Below are 19,099 nucleotides of genomic sequence, written 5' to 3' on the forward strand. Positions count from 1 at the left end.
GCTGAGATAATTTCCGGGGCAAATTTTGAAAAAGTGTAACCGCCAAAATGGAGGCGGAGGTCTGCACAGCGCCCGGTGTACAGTGAGCAGCGACGGCGGAGGTGGTGGTGAGGAGAGCCGGGCACTGCGAGCGGGAGCCGGGGCCTCCTCCCGTACTGGCGTAAGGGCCTCGCTGACATTTACTACATGTGTCCTATACGGAGGAGTGATGGCGACACTGTCTTTCCCAGAGAGGTCGCTGCAAATGGAACTGCTAAAAATAGCACAAAAAAATACTAAAAAAATGTTTTTCCCTTTTTTATTTTTTTGCAGACTTGTATCTCTTGCATTTACATTGACCTCCTTGGTTCTGCCACTATATAAACTAATGCAGATGAAGGTAGATGTATTGCCTGTGGCAACTGATGAGAACCTTTACACTTATTTTTTTCTTAAAGGAGTCATCCTGGACTTAAAGGGGCTGTCCAGACAGAACAAGTCATCGCCGATCCACAGGAGACGCGCCAATCAGCAAAACTGACAACTTTCATCCTCGTTTCACAATGGATCAGCACAGTGCAGAAGCTCGCCTATCACTCCATTCTCTAGGGGGCTGCACTTGTTTTTTTATTGACTGCCCCCTAGATAATGAATGGAGGGATGGGGGGGCATCTGCACTGCTGGATGACAGTTGCCGATTAGCGCGAGTCCCCCTGTGGATGGGCGATAACTTGTTTTCCCTAGTCAGCCACTTTAAGTCCAGGATAACTCTCCGATCTGAGCAGGTCTTGGCTGTCGGACCGCCGCCAAATCGGTAAGTTCTCACCTGTCCTGTAGAAGGGTTATACCTTGTTTTCATCGGAGAGTCCCTTTATAAAATGGGAGTTGATAAAGATAACACTGACCTGTTCCATGCCCTGCAGTGTAACCCTCCAGGCTTCCCTTCCTGGGTCTTGTGTTTACTTACCTGCTCGGTGATGTGACTTATGTGAGCGCTGCAGCCAATCAGTGGCTTAAAGGGGTAATCCGGTGTTACTTATGCATCAGGTGAGCGTTGCTGACACATTAAGACCCTACGGCATGCACGATCGATGGATATCGTACACCTGTAATGAACAGGACACTTGTGCTGGTGTTTGTGGGGTCTTACAGTCATCGATACTGCTGCACGGTGTCCGATAACCCCTTTAAGCGGTAATGCAGGTATATAAGGAATGAGTCCCCTTAGGTGAGTGACTACAGTCACTTTAAAAGGTTATTCTTATTATTGAAAGCCATCTCCTACATTAGTTGGGGTCCAAACTCCGGTTCTGAAATCCTCCATCTGAACGGAGTGGTGGCTGTGCGTGCACTTGTCTATCGCTCTGTCATATGTGGCGACCACTCCATCCTGGTTTTGGAGTCTGTAGGGTCCTAGCAGGCAGACCCCCACTGACTGGACAGTTATCACCTGTCACATGGATAGGTCATTACTTTTAAGGTTGGGAGGAACCTTCTAAGCACAATTTACTGTCTGATCACACTGAGTTGCATTACAATGTGTCACTCGATGAACCAGCGTCTGGTACTTCACTACGATTTTCCAAAAACTGCACTTTTACACCCTTAGGATATTATCGGCTCAGTCTTTGCATTCTTTATCCAAGTTCTTCGAACTCTCCACACAATTGACTTCTATAGGTCCATCAAAAACTGCTCCATCATTATTAGACTTGCACTCTTTGATGCATCTAATCTGATGACTCGATCCCCTTCGCCATCAGTGTGTTATGTACAATAAGTGGCGTTATGTTTTTTTTTGTAGGATATGCAAACTCCTACGAACGGGGTGTCTACCCCGGAAAGTAGGTCATCGTCACGGAGGAGCAGCCATTTTCACAGCTCCAGGTACCCTCCCGGAAGTTTAGCCTCTACACGTCGACGCTCTGCCCTTCGAAGTTTGTCTAAAAGAAAAATCCCACAGAGCACGCCCTTAGAGGTAATTTTATTTTTTTACTCATTATACAGTAGTGACTTATACCTCAAGCATAGGACAAGCTCCAATAGCATCATATGGAATCCATTACCGAGCTATAGGTAGTACCGTCTTACCGCTGTCTCTAACATCATGTCCTCCCTCTATCTGAAACTAAACCTGTCAAAAACTGAACTCCTCGTGTTCTCTCCCCCTACTAACCTACCTTTGCCTGACATTGCCATCTCCGTGTGTGGGTCCACCATTACTCCAAAGCAACATGCCCGCTGCCTTGGGATCCTCCTTGATTCTGACCTTTCATTCACCCCCCACATTCGATCACTGGCTCGCTCTTCTTACCTGCATCTCAAAAACATTTCTAGAATTCGCCCTTTTCTTACTTTCGACTCTGCAAAAACTCTTACTGTTTCACTTATTCATTCTCGTCTGGACTATTGTAACTCTCTACTAATCGGCCTCTCTCTTACCAAACTTTCCCCGCTCCAATCTGTCCTGAATGCTGCTGCCAGGATCATATTCCTCACCAACTGTTACACCGATGCCTCTACCCTGTGCCAGTCATTACACTGGCTACCCATCCACTCCAGAATCCAGTACAAAACTACTACCCTCATCCACAAAGCACTCCATGGCTCAGCACCACCTTACATCTCCTCTCTGGTCTCAAGGCCCCGTCACACATAGCGACGCTGCAGCGATACCGACAACGATCCGGATCGCTGCAGCGTCGCTGTTTGATCGCTGGAGAGCTGTCACACAGACAGCTCTCCAGCGACCAACGATCCCGAGGTCCCCGGTAACCAGGGTAAACATCGGGTAACTAAGCGCAGGGCCGCGCTTAGTAACCCGATGTTTACCCTGGTTACCATCGTTAAAGTAAAAAAAAAACGCTACATACTTACCTATCGCTGTCTGTCCTCGGTGCTCTGCTTCTCTGGTCTGGCTGTGAGCACAGCGGCCGGAAAGCAGAGCGGTGACGTCACCGCTCTGCTTTCCGGCTGCCCGGCGCTCACAGCCAGACCAGAGAAGCAGAGCGCCGAGGACAGACAGCGATAGGTAAGTATGTAGCGTTTTTTTTTTTTTTACTTTAACGATGGTAACCAGGGTAAACATCGGGTTACTAAGCGCGGCCCTGCGCTTAGTTACCCGATGTTTACCCTGGTTACCAGCGAAGACATCGCTGAATCGGCGTCACACACGCCGATTCAGCGATGTCAGCGGGACCTCAACGATCAAAAAATGGCCCAGGCCATTCCGACACGACCAGCGATCTCACAGCAGGGGCCTGATCGCTGGTACGTGTCACACATAGCGAGATCGCTACTGAGATCGCTGTTGCGTCACAAAACTTGTGACTCAGCAGCGATCTCGCTATGTGTGACGGGGCCTTCAGTCTACCACCCTACCCGTGCCCTCCGCTCCGCTAATGACCTCAGGTTAGCATCCTCAATAATCAGAACCTCCCACTCCCGTCTCCAAGACTTTACACGTGCTGCGCCGATTCTTTGGAATGCACTACCTAGGTTAATACGATTAATCCCCAATCCCCACAGTTTTAAGCGTGCCCTAAAAACTCATTTGTTCAGACTGGCCTACCGCCTCAATGCATTAACCTAACGATCCCTGTGTGGCCTATTTTAATAAAAAAAATTAAAAAAACACACTATAATCAGGTTCCTCACATTGTTCTCATTCACTTTATGCAGTTATTAGCCCTCTGTGTCTGTACTGTTACATACTAAGGCAGTTAACTGGTTCATGCAGCTTTACATGAACACCCGAGCCTTACACTATAGCTGGTCCGAATAACTATAGCATTTGTTACCATCCACCTCTCGTGTCTCCCCTTTTCCTCATAGTTTGTAAGCTTGCGAGAAGGGCCCTCATTCCTCCTGGTATCTGTTTTGAACTGTATTTCTGTTATGCTGTAATGTCTATTGTCTGTACAAGTCCCCTCTATAATTTGTAAAGCGCTGCGGAATATGTTGGCGCTATATAAATAAAAATTATTATTATAGTACAATCTCTCCAGGAAGGATATGGATCCATAATAAGGCCGAGTCCGTATTGCACAGTGCATAAACGTCTGAACGATGCTGATCCCATTTCTTGGCCTAGAACGGTCTTTAGAATGGTGCCATATGTTGCGCCGCCCTATACTATCATTTCTAATAGCCAAGCAAGCGGACTGCCCAATTTACAGATCTACCTAGAGCTGATGTGTAAATTATTTGCAATTTCAGGAGACACTTGACCCGGCAAAGGCTGCTTTACTCACCCAAAAACAATGGAGTCTGTACAGCGTGACCCCAATGTATAAGTTCTCATACACCCGACTGAAGGAGTATTCCAGGCATCTGTCTGCCTACATAGCTGCCGAGAAACAGAAGGGTCTCGCCATTGAGTTAGGCTCGGATCTGAACCTAAAGGCCACGTTTTCCTCTTTACCTGGACTCAAGGGAAAGGACAGTGATCCGCTTGCATTACTTATACAGGTGAGATTGTAGCTAACGTGAAAGGGCTGTCTGGCACAGATCACTTCTGCAGCAGGGGATGAGCGGGGTCGATGACGTCACATCTACATGCACCTCCTGGGACACGTGCACGATCAGCAGGTAAGGTTCACATCTTATTCTAATGAATAGGACAATTCTGCATGTGTCATGGCGAGTGCAAGTAGACCCGACATAATCGACCCCGCTCATCTCCTCATACAGAAGTGATCTGTTCTGGACGACCCTGTTATTTGCCAATATTGCATGGAGACCAAAAATACAAACCGGCTAAGCACTGCATACATTCACACATCCATGTGTCGCACATCCATCCTTCCATACATTCACCCATCCTTCCATACATTCACCCATCCTTCCATACATTCACCCATCCTTCCATACATTCACCCATCCTTCCATACATTCACCCATCCTTCCATACATTCACACATCCATGTGTCGCACATCCATCCTTCCATACATTCACCCATCCTTCCATACATTCACACATCCATGTGTCGCACACCCATCCTTCCATACATTCACACGTCCATGTGTCGCACATCCATCCTTCCATACTTTCACACGTCCATGTGTCGCACGTCCATCCTTCCATACATTTGCACGTCCATCCTTCCATACATTCACACATCTGTGTCGCACACCCACCCATCCTTCCATACATTCACACATCTGTGTCGCACACCCACCCATCCTTCCATACATTCACACATCTGTGTAGCACACCCACCCATCCTTCCATACATTCACACATCCATGTGTCGCACACCCACCCATCCTTCCATACATTCACACATCCATGTGTCGCACATCCATCCTTCCATACATTCACACATCTGTGTCGCACACCCACCCATCCTTCCATACATTCACACATCTGTGTAGCACACCCACCCATCCTTCCATACATTCACACATCCATGTGTCGCACACCCACCCATCCTTCCATACATTCACACATCCATGTGTCGCACACCCATCCTTCCTACATTCACACATCTGTGTCGCACACCCACCCATCCTTCCATACATTCACACATCTGTGTAGCACACCACCCATCCTTCCATACATTCACACATCCATGTGTCGCACACTCATCCTTCCATACATTCACACATCCATGTGTCGCACACCCATCCTTCCATACATTCACACATCCATGTGTCGCACACCCATCCTTCCTACATTCACACATCTGTGTCGCACACCCACCCATCCTTCCATACATTCACACATCTGTGTAGCACACCCACCCATCCTTCCATACATTCACACATCCATGTGTCGCACACTCATCCTTCCATACTTTCACACGTCCATGTGTCGCACGTCCATCCTTCCATACATTTGCACGTCCATCCTTCCATACATTTGCACGTCCATGTGTCGCACGTCCATCCTTCCATACATTTGCACGTCCAGGTGTTGCACGTCCATCCTTCCATACATTTGCACGTCCATCCTTCCATACATTTGCTCGTCCAGGTGTCGCACGTCCATCCTTCCATACATTTGCACGTCCATCCTTCCATACATTTGCACGTCCATGTGTCGCACGTCCATCCTTCCATACATTTGCACGTCCATCCTTCCATACATTTGCACGTCCATCCTTCCATACATTTGCACGTCCATCCTTCCATACATTTGCACGTCCATCCTTCCATACATTCACACATTCATGTGTCGCACATCCATCCTTCCATACTTTCACACGTCCATGTGTCGCACGTCCATCCTTCCATACATTTGCACGTCCATCCTTCCATACATTTGCACGTCCATCCTTCCATACATTTGCACGTCCATCCTTCCATACATTTGCACGTCCATCCTTCCATACATTTGCACGTCCATCCTTCCATACATTTGCACGTCCATCCTTCCATACATTTGCACGTCCATCCTTCCATACATTTGCACGTCCATCCTTCCATACATTTGCACGTCCATCCTTCCATACATTTGCACGTCCATCCTTCCATACATTTGCACGTCCATCCTTCCATACATTTGCACGTCCATCCTTCCATACATTTGCACGTCCATCCTTCCATACATTTGCACGTCCATCCTTCCATACATTTGCACGTCCATCCTTCCATACATTTGCACGTCCATCCTTCCATACATTTGCACGTCCATCCTTCCATACATTTGCACGTCCATCCTTCCATACATTTGCACGTCCATCCTTCCATACATTTGCACGTCCATGTGTCGCACACCCATCCTTCCATACATCATGTGGGATCATTATACAGTATGGAGAACTGTATGTGGCCATTATACAGTATGGAGCATCATGTGTGGCCAATGGCCATTATACAGTATGGAGCATCATGTGTGGCCAGTGGCCATTGTACAGTATGGAGCATCATGTGTGGCCGTTATACAGTATGGAGCACTGTGCGGCCATTATACAGTATGGAGCACTGTGCGGCCATTATACAGTATGGAGCATCATGTGTGGCCATTATACATTATGGAGCATCATGTGTGGCGATTATACAGTATTGAGCATCATGTGTGGCCATTATACAGTATTGAGCATCATGTGTGGCCATTATACAGTATTGAGCATCATGTGTGGCCGTTATACAGTATTGAGCACTATGTGTGGCCATTATACAGTATGTAGCATCATGTGTGGCCATTATACAGTATGTAGCATCATGTGTGGCCGTTATACAGTATTGAGCATCATGTGTGGCCATTATACAGTATTGAGCATCATGTGTGGCCATTATACATTATGGAGCATCATGTGTGGTCATTATACACTATGGAGCATCATGTATGGCCATTATACACTATGGAGCATCATGTGTGGCCATTATACAGTGTGGAGAACTGTGTGTGGCCATTATACAGTATGGAGCACTGTGTGGCCATATATTTTTTTTGTTTATAATTATTGTATATAAAACAGTGTGATCAGCAATGCTAAATGGGTGTGGTTGGGATGTGGATATGGGTGTGACTAGTTGTGAAATGGGTGTGGTCAGAGGCGTGGCCTAAAATTTGCCGCGGCGCACTAAGTGCACCGCAAACTTTATGCCTCCTTCCCTTCTTCAAAAGTTGGGAGGTATGGTACTGCATTTGCCATAAATGATGAACTTTTTATTATTATTTATTCTGGGAGTTCACAGCCGTGAAAACAGGATGTAACAGAAAATTTTCCCAACGTTTCGACCATAGAATGGTCTTTATCAAGGGTACAATCTGTATTAGTGAACAAGATTCCAAACGGCAATCCCAGAGCAGTGCTGGAGGTTGTTCTATTATATTGATCAATTTTTTCCTCCTAAGCACCAGCTTATATTGAGTGCAAGGTGACCCTGGTCATTTATACTGCATTTGCCAGATCATGGCAAGTGCCGCAAATCCCATAGGGAATGAATGAGGCCAAACGCAGTGTTGCCGTAATTGATCTGTTATGCGGCACATGCAGAAACACACTGCCGGATCTGCTGCAAAAGGCGACTTTCACATCAGCGATTCTTGCCAAAGTCACTGCCGATAGTGTCATACTCACCAAGGGGAGGCATCGCTAAAAGTGCCTAGGGCAGCAGAAACTCTAAATACGGCCCTGCATACATACACACATTCATACATACACACACACACACACACACACACATACCACACACATACATACATACACACATAACACACACATACACGCATACCACATACATACATACATACCACATACCTACCACATACATACACATACATGCATACATTCATTACATACATATAGACATACAGTACATATAACATAGAGTACATACTCACCATCACTTGTCACTTTGTTCCCCGAAGCCAGTGTCATCTGTAAAAAAAATATTAAAATAACAAAACAACCAATATACTCCCTGATCCGCAGAAATCCACGAGTGTCCCACGACTATCGGAGAACGGCAGCATCAGCTGATGCGACCGCTCTCTAGGGGATCCAGGAATACAATGACGGGAGGAAGGTATCCTTCTGCACTGTATTCCTCCGCCGCTGTAAAAAAAAATAGTCCCTAGTCTCACTTTTGGCATTGCTGTGTGAGAAATTTCCCACGCAGCAATTGCCATAAAGTGAGACTCTGAACTATAGTAACCTCTCAGTGATGCACTGCAGGAGCCATTGTCTCCTGTCAGTGTGTCACTGAGGGTCCTATAGAGCAGTGACATCACCCGATATCACTGTTCTATAGGGGAGATCGTCGTGGGACACTCGTTATTAATTGGACTGCGTCGGACAGGGAGTATACGGTTTATTTTCCGTTTTTTGCAGGTGCTGAAGTATGGCTAAATGAACAATATTAAAATACATTTTTCTGGCTGTGTCTTTATTTTTTTTAACTCTTTCACTACACTAGGATTAATGATGGATAGGCGTCTTATTGACACCTCTCCATTATTAACCCGGCTTAATGTCACCTCACAATAGCAAGGTGACATTAACCCCTTATTACCCCATATCCCACCACTGCACGGGAGTGGGAAGAGAGGGGCTAAGTGTCGGAATTGGCGCATCTTACAGATGCGCCATTTCTGGGGCAACTGCGGACTGGTATTTGTAGCCGGGGGGGGGGGGGGGGCGGCAATCCATGGCCCCTCTCTAGGCTATGAATATCAGCCCGCAGCTGTCTGCGTAGCCTTTCTGGCTATAAAATTTAGGGGGACCCCACGTAATTTTTTTTGGGGGGTCCCCCTATATTAGTAGCCAGTAAAGGCTACGCAGACAGCTGCGGGCTGATATTCATAGCCTAGAGAGGGGCCATGGATTGCCCCCTCTGGCGCAGAAAATTGCATGGGAGCCCACGTAGTTTTTTTCCTTAAATGCTCATTAAGGCCTCTTTCACACTTGCATTGGCACGGGTCCGTCGCTATGCGTCGGGCCGACGCACGTTATGAAATTTGTGCACGACGTGGACAGCGGATGCAGTTTTTCAACACATTCGCTGCCCATTCTGAAGTCTGGGGAGGAGGGAGTAGAAAATGGCAGATGCGACCGACAAAAAAAAGTTCACATTGCGTTCATCTCGTCCGTTAGACGGACTACGTTACACCACGGTATAAACGTGGTGTAATGTAGTCCGTCAACACCGCCATTGAATGCAATGTCGGACGCATCGCTAGCGCACGCCCACAATGGGCGTGTGCTAGGGATGTGCCGTCATTGAGTGACGGACCCGGAGACGCGGGCTGCAGCGTTTCCGGGTCCGTCACCGCTAGCGCAGATAGAGCTAGCAGATGCTCCATCTGCACTAGCGTGCTGCATGACCGGCACTTGTGTTTACAGCGGCCCGTTACCGTATGTGTTGAACGGACTGCTGTAAACGCAATGTGAACCTAGCATAATCTTTTTAAAAAAACTTAATTTTGCATGTTTAATTACAAAGATTAAAAAAAAAAAAAAACTGTTAAATATTATTGCATTCTTCTCTTTTCTTGTTCTCACCAAAGATTTCGTCTAAGCCACCACTCACGCAGGCAGGCGCACAGGACCGGATAGTGTGGACAGGTTGGTTTTGCGGGACGTACGCAGAAGATGATGTATTGGAGGGGATACCAGAGACATTTACGTGCCTGCCACTTTTCCTGTATAATGGCGCAGAGGCCCTCACCGCTCTAGTGGGGACCTGGTTCCAAAGAAACTTTGACTGTTGCTTTGGTAAACTGCTGATCAGTTCTCAGGACCTTGCGTGGTTTGCAGCTATGTGGACCGGGTGTGAAGTGCATGGGCGCATGAGGAACACAGAACTCATTTTTTCTTTGCCAGTGGAGCCTCACTTGAGTGTTTCTTACGGCATCAAAACTGAGGACTTGAAAACTTTATGGAACGATATTCACAAATCACAAGACGAGGTCACACTGGAGGAGGTGGAACATTTATTCCAATGTCTCTGTTCACATTTCTTCAGACACTTTAGAATTCACTTATCAGTCACACATCTTGTCAAGGTGACGGCATCTGTGGCATCAGCACATCGGGAAGGAAAAGTGAAGGTGAGTGGTTCCCATTTCTTGTGTATATTCTAAAACACAGTGTAAAAGAAAGGAAGCACTGGTATCCCGGACTGGCAAACTACGTGGACACGATGCACAATTACAGCTCATGTGAATTGTGTCTTCTTCAGAGAGGAAGAGGACTAGAACTCTAGCGCCACCTATAGGAAGTAGCGATCCTAACAGTCAGTCGACCCTTTAACGAGCCTTGTCACATGACGTAGGATAAAAGCCAGAACCAGAATCTCAATTTGCAGACACTGTGTTTTGGGATACTTCCCCGTACTGCTCATATGTCATACATTTGTTATACAAGGATGTTGACAAAAAATTTTGGATGCAGATTTTGCCATTTGCCATAAATCTAGGACAGGCACACAGCATGTTGTCACATTTTTTTCTTAATTCTTTTTTTTTTTTTTTTTTTGGGGGGGGGATGCTAAATATTATATAATACTTACATATTATATCTATCTATGTGTTCATCACACACACATAAATTATATATATATATATCATATATATTGTGTGTGTGATGAACCCACACCTCGCCTTGCGTCACTATTCGGAGGGATCGCGCAGTGTATTGTCTTGGCACTTGCACTAACGTAACGTTCATTGCCCCGTGGGGACATATAAGGTCAGCTTGGCACAGATTTTACACACACCCCCTATCCAGAAGGGCCCAGGGAGGCACGGGCAGTGAGAAAAACTGACCCATGCAGCCACTGATGTGGCACCACACTCGCTCACAACCCTGAAAGGCCCCTTTCATTAGCAACATTGAAACAGATCACTGCCACCACCTTGTTAGATATTATCCAGGCATGTTTATGGGATAATATCGGTCCAGAAACCAGCCCCGGTAGCATGTAAAGTTAAAACTTAGAACATGATCTTGTCAATTAGTCGATCGTGATAAGAGCAGCCCAAGGTTAAATTATATACAGTATTTAATCACCTTAAATCCACTCTAAACTATATGCTATATATTCAATAGTTATACATATACAATAGGCAGATATGCAAATTACAGGTGAAGTACAAAAGATATAAGCAGATGAATCATGTCAATTACTGGTTTGATGGTTGACCATGTGTGCTGTGCCGAATGGGGCTGCCAGCTGGTTCCAGTTCCTTACAGGACGTTACTTAACGTGACCCTCCCCACCCCCCCTTTAGAAGTGAACAGCAAAAATGATAAAGAGAGCGGGCACATTGCCTTCCACAAGCATCTAACTCCTTGGTTAGTCACTCCTTTCTGCCCCTGGGATGGGCCTTATTCTTCTCACCTGAGAGTTTGTATCTAAAACTCCCAAAACCTATGAAGGATCAAATCTTCCCAACAGAAGGTCATAGGGTGGCAGTTCTGGTGAAATCGGAACCAGACGGTCCCCTGCTTGGAGATCAAACACTCTTTCGCTACCCGGCTTCTACTAGTTGTTCTGCATAGCTCCCCAACACGAGGTGCTGGAATGGATCGAGAACCTCGTAGGCGCCCTACCTGTTCCAGAGATCTCGAAAATGTAACCGGTGTGAGGCTAGGACTTACGATAACTCTATAGTCTCATTAAATCTCCTTATGAAATCATACTTGGCTGGAGGAAGTTTAAATGAAGCAGTCACATGGTGTGGGCGCCACAGTTTGTCATCCTGGAAGAGCTTGGATACTTGCTGATGTGGCTGGACAACCTGCTGAGCCAGGTGTCCTGTTACAGCTACACATGCTGATGGCGGATTGTAAGCTACCATTAAATCTCCCCATATTCTTCACAAATATATATATGTATCTATATACACTGCTCAAAAAAATAAAGGGAACACTTAAACAGAATATAACTCCAAGTAAATCAAACTGTCCACTTAGGAAGCAACACTGTTTGATAATCAATTTCACATGCTGTTGTGCAAATGGAATAGACAACAGATGGAAATTATTGGCAATTATCAAGACACACTCAATAAAGGAGTGGTTCTGCAGGTGGGGACCACAGACCACATCTCAGTACCAATGCTTTCGGGCTGATGTTTTGGTCACTTTTGAATGTTGGTTGTGCTTTAACACTCGTGGTAGCATGAGATGGACCCTACAATCCACACAAGTGGCTCAGGTAGTGCAGCTCATCCAGGATGGCACATCAATGCGAGCTGTGGCAAGAAGGTTTGCTGTGTCTGTCAGCGTAGTGTCCAAAGGCTGGAGGCGCTACCAGGAGACAGGTCAGTACACCAGGAGACATGGAGGGGGCCGTAGGAGGGCAACAACCCAGCAGCAGGACCGCTACCTCAGCCTTTGTGCAAGGAGGAACAGGAGGAGCACTGCCAGAGCCCTGCAAAATGACCTCCAGCAGGCCACAAATGTGCATGTGTCTGCACAGACGGTTAGAAACCGACTCCATGAGGATGGTCTGAGTGCCCGACGTCCACAGATGGGGGTTGTGCTCAAGCCCAACACCATGCAAGATGCTTGGCATTTGCCACAGAACACCAGGATTTTCTAATTCGCCACCGTTGCCCTGTGCTCTTCACAGATGAAAGCAGGTTCACACTGAGCAGAGTCTGGAGATGCCGTGGCGAAAGATCTGCCTACAACATCCTTCAGCATGACCGGTTTGGCAGTGGGTCAGTAATGGTGTGGGGTGGCATTTCTTTGTAGGGCCACACAGCCCTCCATGTGCTCGCCAGAGGTAGCCTGACTACCATTAGGTACTGAGATGAGATCCTCAGACCCCTTGTGAGACCATATGCTGGTGCGGTTGGCCCTGGGTTCCTCCTAATGCAGGACAATGCCAGACCTCATGTGGCTGGAGTGTCAGCAGTTCTTGCAAGATGAAGGCTTTGAAGCTATGGACTGGCCCGCCCGTTCCCCAGACCTGAATCCAATTGAGCTCATGTGGGACATCATGTCTCGCACCATCCACCAACGTCACTTTGCACCACAGACTGTCCAGGAGTTGGCGGATGCTTTAGTCCTGGTCTGGGAGGAGATCCCTCAGGAGACCATCCGCCGCCTCATCAGGAGCATGCCCAGACGTTGAAGGGAGGTCATACAGGCACGTGGAGGCCACACACAATACTGAGCATCTTTTCCTTGTCATGAGACATTTCCACTGAAGCTGGATCAGCCTGTAATTTGATTTTCCACTTTGATTTTGAGCATCATTCCAACTCCAGATCTCCGTGGAATATTCATTTTGATTTACATTGATAAAATGTTTTATTGTTCTGAACACTTTCCACTATGCAATGAATAAAAGTTTGCAACTGGAATATTTCATTCAGAGATATGTAGGATGTGGTATTTTAGTGTTCCCTTTATTTTTTTGAGCAGTGTATATAGATAGATCTCCAAAAAGTAAAGGGACACTATAATACCACATCCTAGATATCACTGAATGAAATATTCCAGTTGCATAGTTTTATTCATTGCATAGTGGAATGTGGTCAGAATAAAGCATAACAATTATCAATGTAAATCAAAATGAATATCCCATGGAGGTCTGGATTTGGAATGATACTCAAAATTGATCTGACTTCAGTGGAAATGCTTCAAGACAAGGATATGATGCTCAGTAGTGTGTGTGGCATCTTTTTATACACCTTTATTTATTTGATCACAGCCTAATATTATAAATAATATATTGTAGTATTACTATTTTTGTTTTGCTATGTGGCAGCCGTGGTCAGAATCCAATCAGGCCATTTTTTTTTTTTTTCTTAAATCGTCGGCCATTTACAGTGTTGCGTCTGCGCTCGTGTGTTAATATGGTTGGTGCCGTTCTCTCAGATGTGACTTTTCCTGGAGGAAGATCATCACTCAAACTTATCTGTTCATTCCAGACTTCTGCAAGTTCTGGACTATTAGACAACCTATTGAGCCCCGGTGTCTTATTAGCACTCGTCTCCTTACACCCGAGTGTATAATAAGCAGTGTCTCGTCATATGTGACCTATGTGGAGGCTGTAAATACTTTATATAAATAGATAAATACGCAAATTAAAAAGAGCCATATTACTACATAGGTAATGAAGCCGTAGATCTGAGGATCACTGTGTTGTAATGCCATTAAATTTACAAGGTCCCCATAGAAGTTTTATGTCCCTTTTGGCATGAAAATACGTGGAAGACAATTGAGATGGATTTTTTAAGGTGTTTTGTCACCACCTGCAGCTCTGACCGCTATGGTCGAACCACTGTGGTCGAACCACTGTGGTCAATCTCACAACGGGATTTGAGCCATCATGTCACGCGACCATCCCTGTGGCAGTCCCAAGGCCACCATACATGACATATACCGATGGGCTGCCATGGCAGCCAGGGGCTTAAGATACCTTCACACTGAGCAACTTTACAACGAGAACGATAGCGATCCGTGACGTTGCAGCGTCCTGGATAGCGATCTTATGTTTGACACGCAGCAGCGATCAGGATCCCGCTGTGACATCGCTGGTCGGAGCTAGAAGTCCGGAACTTTATTTGGTCGTCAGGTCGGCGTGATTCGTCATGTTTGACAGCAAAAGGGACGACGCCAGCAACGTTTTACATGGAGCGAACAACCAGCAACAACGATAAGTGAGTCGCCGTTACGTCACTGGATCGCTCCTGCATCGTTCTGGAGTTGCCGTGTTTGACGTCTCTACAGCGACCTAAACAGCGACGCTCCAGCGATCGGCTCGTTGTCTATATCGCTGCAGCATCGCTTAGCGTAACGGTACCTTTAGTCAAGACCCTTCTCATATGAATGTCTACCTAGAAGACCATTTTGCAGAAAGAAGCACAATGGATCGGTTATTGATCCTCACATATCTGGGACTCGGGGTCTCTCACTATTTTTAGAAGGAGATACTTTTTGTACAACTGACAAGGTAATCCACATACGGCTGCCATACTTCATGGCCTGGGAAAAATGATCATGTGGATGACACCCACCTAGTAATGCAAAGCAGTCACTCTGTAAGCGGTGAATGCCAGCAATAAAGGGCGCAATGTACTGCACATCTTATGACCGCAGGGCAGACACCACTTTTTCTTCCGATTCAAACTTTTTATTTTTTTTACTTGACATTAAAAAATGTTTTTTGTACTTCCTTCAATCACACAATATAATTCTCTTTCTTTTTCTCCCTAGTTCCTCAGTAAGGATTTCCTTGTACGAGTGCTGGGATTTATCACCGAGCTGGCAATGAATAACATCCAGTATTAAACTGGCGGACTCTGAGCAGAGACTTTATCCACAACATTCAGAGCCCTCTTCCTCCTCCTCTTTCCTCCTCTTCCTTTCTCCTCCTCCTCCTCCTCCTCTTTCCTCCTCTTCCTTTCTCCTCCTCCTCCTCTTTCCTCCTCTTCCTTTCTCCTCCTCCTCTTTCCTCCTCTTCCTTTCTCCTCCTCTTTCTCCTCTTTTTTTCTCCTCCTCCTCTTTCTCCTCCTCCTCTTCCTTTCTCCTCCTCCTCTTCCTTTCTCCTCCTCCTCTTCCTTTCTCTTCCTTTCTCCTCCTCTTTCCTCCTCTTCCTTTCTCCTCCTCCTCCTCTTTCCTCCTCTTCCTTTCTCCTCCTCCTCCTCTTTCCTCCTCTTCCTTTCTCCTCCTCTTTCTCCTCTTTTTTTCTCCTCCTCCTCTTTCTCCTCCTCCTCACCACTATGTTTTATGCGTATGAAGAATGGATCCTTGCAGTATTTGCTGCGTCTTGTCACCACCTCCTGCCGTCTCTTAAAGGGGCTGTGTAACCTGGACTACGACTTATTTATGGGAATTTCAGTTGCCTCCCGCAGCCAGCGGTTACACCCCAGTTTTATTAGTGTAGTCTGCAGTCCTGTGCAGACTGAAAACCTCAATTATAATGGATCTAAAATGGGTTTGTTTTTTTTTAAGTGCTTGTAAAGTAAATAAAACAAGCAACATTGTAATTTATATCTTATGAACAATCCTCTGTTCTCAAGAAAGGTGGGATTTTACATCTTATTACGGTTTCCTACACAAGGAGAGCAGCCCTTACAAGCTGTTTGCTTTAGCTCTTGTAAGCGCTGCTCTGAAGCCGGTCAGATCGCTGGATCCAGCCTCAGTGCTCCTCCGATGCAAAGATGCCTCTATCTGTTTTGGAAAGCACTCAGTTTGTTCCAGCAGCTCAACCATGTCTCTCGTGTGAACCATCAATTTTCACCAAGCACCCTGGCAAGCAGAAGGCCATGAAGCTGGGGAGCAGTGCCCTCCTAAAGATTGAACAAGAGGCTTTAAATTGGTAAAATGCATTTGACCTCTTATCATTGTTAGTGTAAAAAAGTTGATTAGAATACAGATGAAATATTGTATTTATTTTAATTTTTTACAAAAAAAGGCAATTTTTAAAATTTTCGTCTGAACCTGGCTTTACTTTGCCCCAGTTTTCATACATAAGCCCCAAATCTGTTCAATATGTGTTACCGTTGTGATTACGACACTGGCCATGGATCCATTGCTAATTGACAAAGCACTTTTAAGTTTGTGTTTTTTAAAACTATTGTCATACAATATTAAAGGAATGTATGCTATTGTCCGGTCTATTAAATAAACCTTTTTTTGCAACTTGCATTTTACCACCGCTACTAAAAGTGCAATATTTGCCGGTGTGTCCCAGCATCAATCCAAAGAGGACATCGAAGAGGCTCCAGTCCTCACATGAGTGCATTGACCCCTTTAAGTGTCTGATCAGCAGCAGTGCCAAGACTAGCGTATTGTTTTTTTATTTTGTTTATTTGCTAGCACAAAAGTTTTGGAGCAGACGGTCATCCAATCGCCTCCTTTGTAAGGCATAGAATAGCTGACTGACTGCTTCTTTTTAACTTCTCTGTTCTGTCCTGAGATATAACATGTCATTAAACATGGGTTTCTTACAATAAACTTTGGCATATGGACATGTTTTGCAAGCTATGAGGGTCTGACTTTTGCATAAATTGATGTGCTGGAGATCGTGTATTGAAGCTGCAGATATTCTCAGCTGAAGGGACATGATGTTTTATGCACATTTATGCATCATGTTGCTACTGTAATACACAGCAGATTTTCTGGCTGGGGAAGTCCAACATTTACACTCCACTTACTTTCTAAGGACACCAAAGAGACTCATGCTCAGCCTCCTCAGGTCCTGCACTGGTAAGGCAACCGTATCTGTTTTGTCTACCATATTCTATTAAAAAAATCATTGTGTCGAATAGTTAGAAAAAAAATCTCAAATGGTAAATTAGACTCTACTATTTCAATACCTTTTTAAACCAGGCTCTACCCACTACCCAATCCATCTGTGTCCAATATAATTCACATGGAATTGAGGGCATGATGCAATTTTTTTTTTCTAATCTGCAGCATGTTGGGTGATAAAGATTTGTCTTGGATATGCAACTCAAGTTTCACCCTTTACAAGCTGCAGTAAAATCTGAAAAATACATGAAATATAAAAAAAGGAGAAAGTCCAAACTGCAGACTTTTACACAACAGGATATTTTTTTTTGCACTAGTAAGCTTAAACTAGAAGATACAATATGTAACGTTCACATTTTTCTGACCAACAATTACTGATGTAAAATGTGAACTCTGTTTAGTAGTTAGCAGTGATGCTGTAGGCATTGTAAGGCTACTTTCACACATCAGTTTTTTTGCGTCAGGCACAATCCGGGGCATTTTCGAAAAAAAATCTTTTATTTTTTTCCCCGCCGGATCCGTTTTTTCCCATAGAGTTGTATTTTCGCCGGGTTGTGCCTGATGTCCCAATTTCTTTTCTGGCGGACGGAGAAAATATTCAGAGGAACGGTTTTTCAGTCCGGTGGAAAACCGCAGAGCGACTGAACCGGACAAAAATGTATGAAACGGAAGAAGAAACTGACGAATCCGGCCACCGGATCCAGTTTGTTCTCTCTTGCACTCACTCTCCTTTCCCCGGAACAGGAAGTTCATCCCTTGGTTAATTTAAATGAAAAAATAAACAAATCCAGCTAAAACGGATCCGTTGCATCAGGTTTACCACTATTTGCAACGGATCCATTTTTTCAAACAATTAGTCGGATCCTGCCTTACGGCGAAAACCTGATGTGTGAAAGTAGCCTAACCCTAAAACATGGAGGCCATATCTGTACTTTAGATCTGCTGTCCTCCGTGTCTGCCCTCCATCAGTTGCTCTCCTTTGCATGTTATGTCTACAAACACTTTTCACTATACCGATGTATAATACATCCACACAGGTTTTTTGTTTTTTTTTGTTTTTATTTTTTGAAAATCCAAAGTTTGTACATATTTGCTGCAAATAAATACGAAATGTACAAAAAAAAAAAAAGACTTGTTAGATGCTACGTAAAAAGACTTAATGAAATGCATGCTTGTGTAGACCGTACAAGCAGATAATTGGAGTCATCACATTTCATGCACCTTCTATATAAAAATATAAGTTACGTCCCTCACCCTGTGCTTTATAGGGTTTGTCCCAGTCTTGCCAAGGATAAGTGATAACTTGCTGATCACTGTCACAGATACGAAATGCCCCTTTTTTAATGTAGTTGTCGTCACATCTCTGTTTATTCTCCATGAGGCTCTTGGAGACGGCAAAGGAAAGCACTCGGTCTCCATCAGTCCAATAAACGATAAATGGAACATTTCAGAGC

At 45.2% G+C, this 19,099-nt stretch overlaps 1 protein-coding gene across 1 annotated transcript; it reads left to right on the forward strand.

The window, feature by feature from the left end:
• The first annotated feature begins 32 nt into the window (after positions 1-32).
• CENPL (centromere protein L) lies at positions 33-17,049 on the forward strand. Its single transcript, XM_069737832.1, has 5 exons — positions 33-160; positions 1,784-1,957; positions 4,198-4,449; positions 9,938-10,480; positions 15,606-17,049. Exons 2-5 carry the CDS (start codon positions 1,787-1,789, stop codon positions 15,678-15,680), a joined length of 1,041 nt encoding a protein of 346 aa, XP_069593933.1. The 5' UTR covers positions 33-160; positions 1,784-1,786; the 3' UTR covers positions 15,681-17,049.
• Positions 17,050-19,099: the final 2,050 nt, after the last annotated feature.

Source organism: Ranitomeya imitator, chromosome 8 (genome assembly GCF_032444005.1).
Source record: "Ranitomeya imitator isolate aRanImi1 chromosome 8, aRanImi1.pri, whole genome shotgun sequence".
Classification (NCBI taxonomy): domain Eukaryota; kingdom Metazoa; phylum Chordata; class Amphibia; order Anura; family Dendrobatidae; genus Ranitomeya; species Ranitomeya imitator.

Excerpts from the sequence above, each read along its gene's own strand:
- CENPL (XM_069737832.1), top strand. The coding sequence starts at position 1,787 with ATGCAAACTCCTACGAACGGGGTGTCTACCCCGGAAAGTAGGTCATCG. Across the intron at positions 1,958-4,197 it reads CACAGAGCACGCCCTTAGAG|GAGACACTTGACCCGGCAAA; the intron begins GTAATTTTATTT and ends TTGCAATTTCAG. Across the intron at positions 10,481-15,605 it reads ATCGGGAAGGAAAAGTGAAG|TTCCTCAGTAAGGATTTCCT; the intron begins GTGAGTGGTTCC and ends TTTTCTCCCTAG.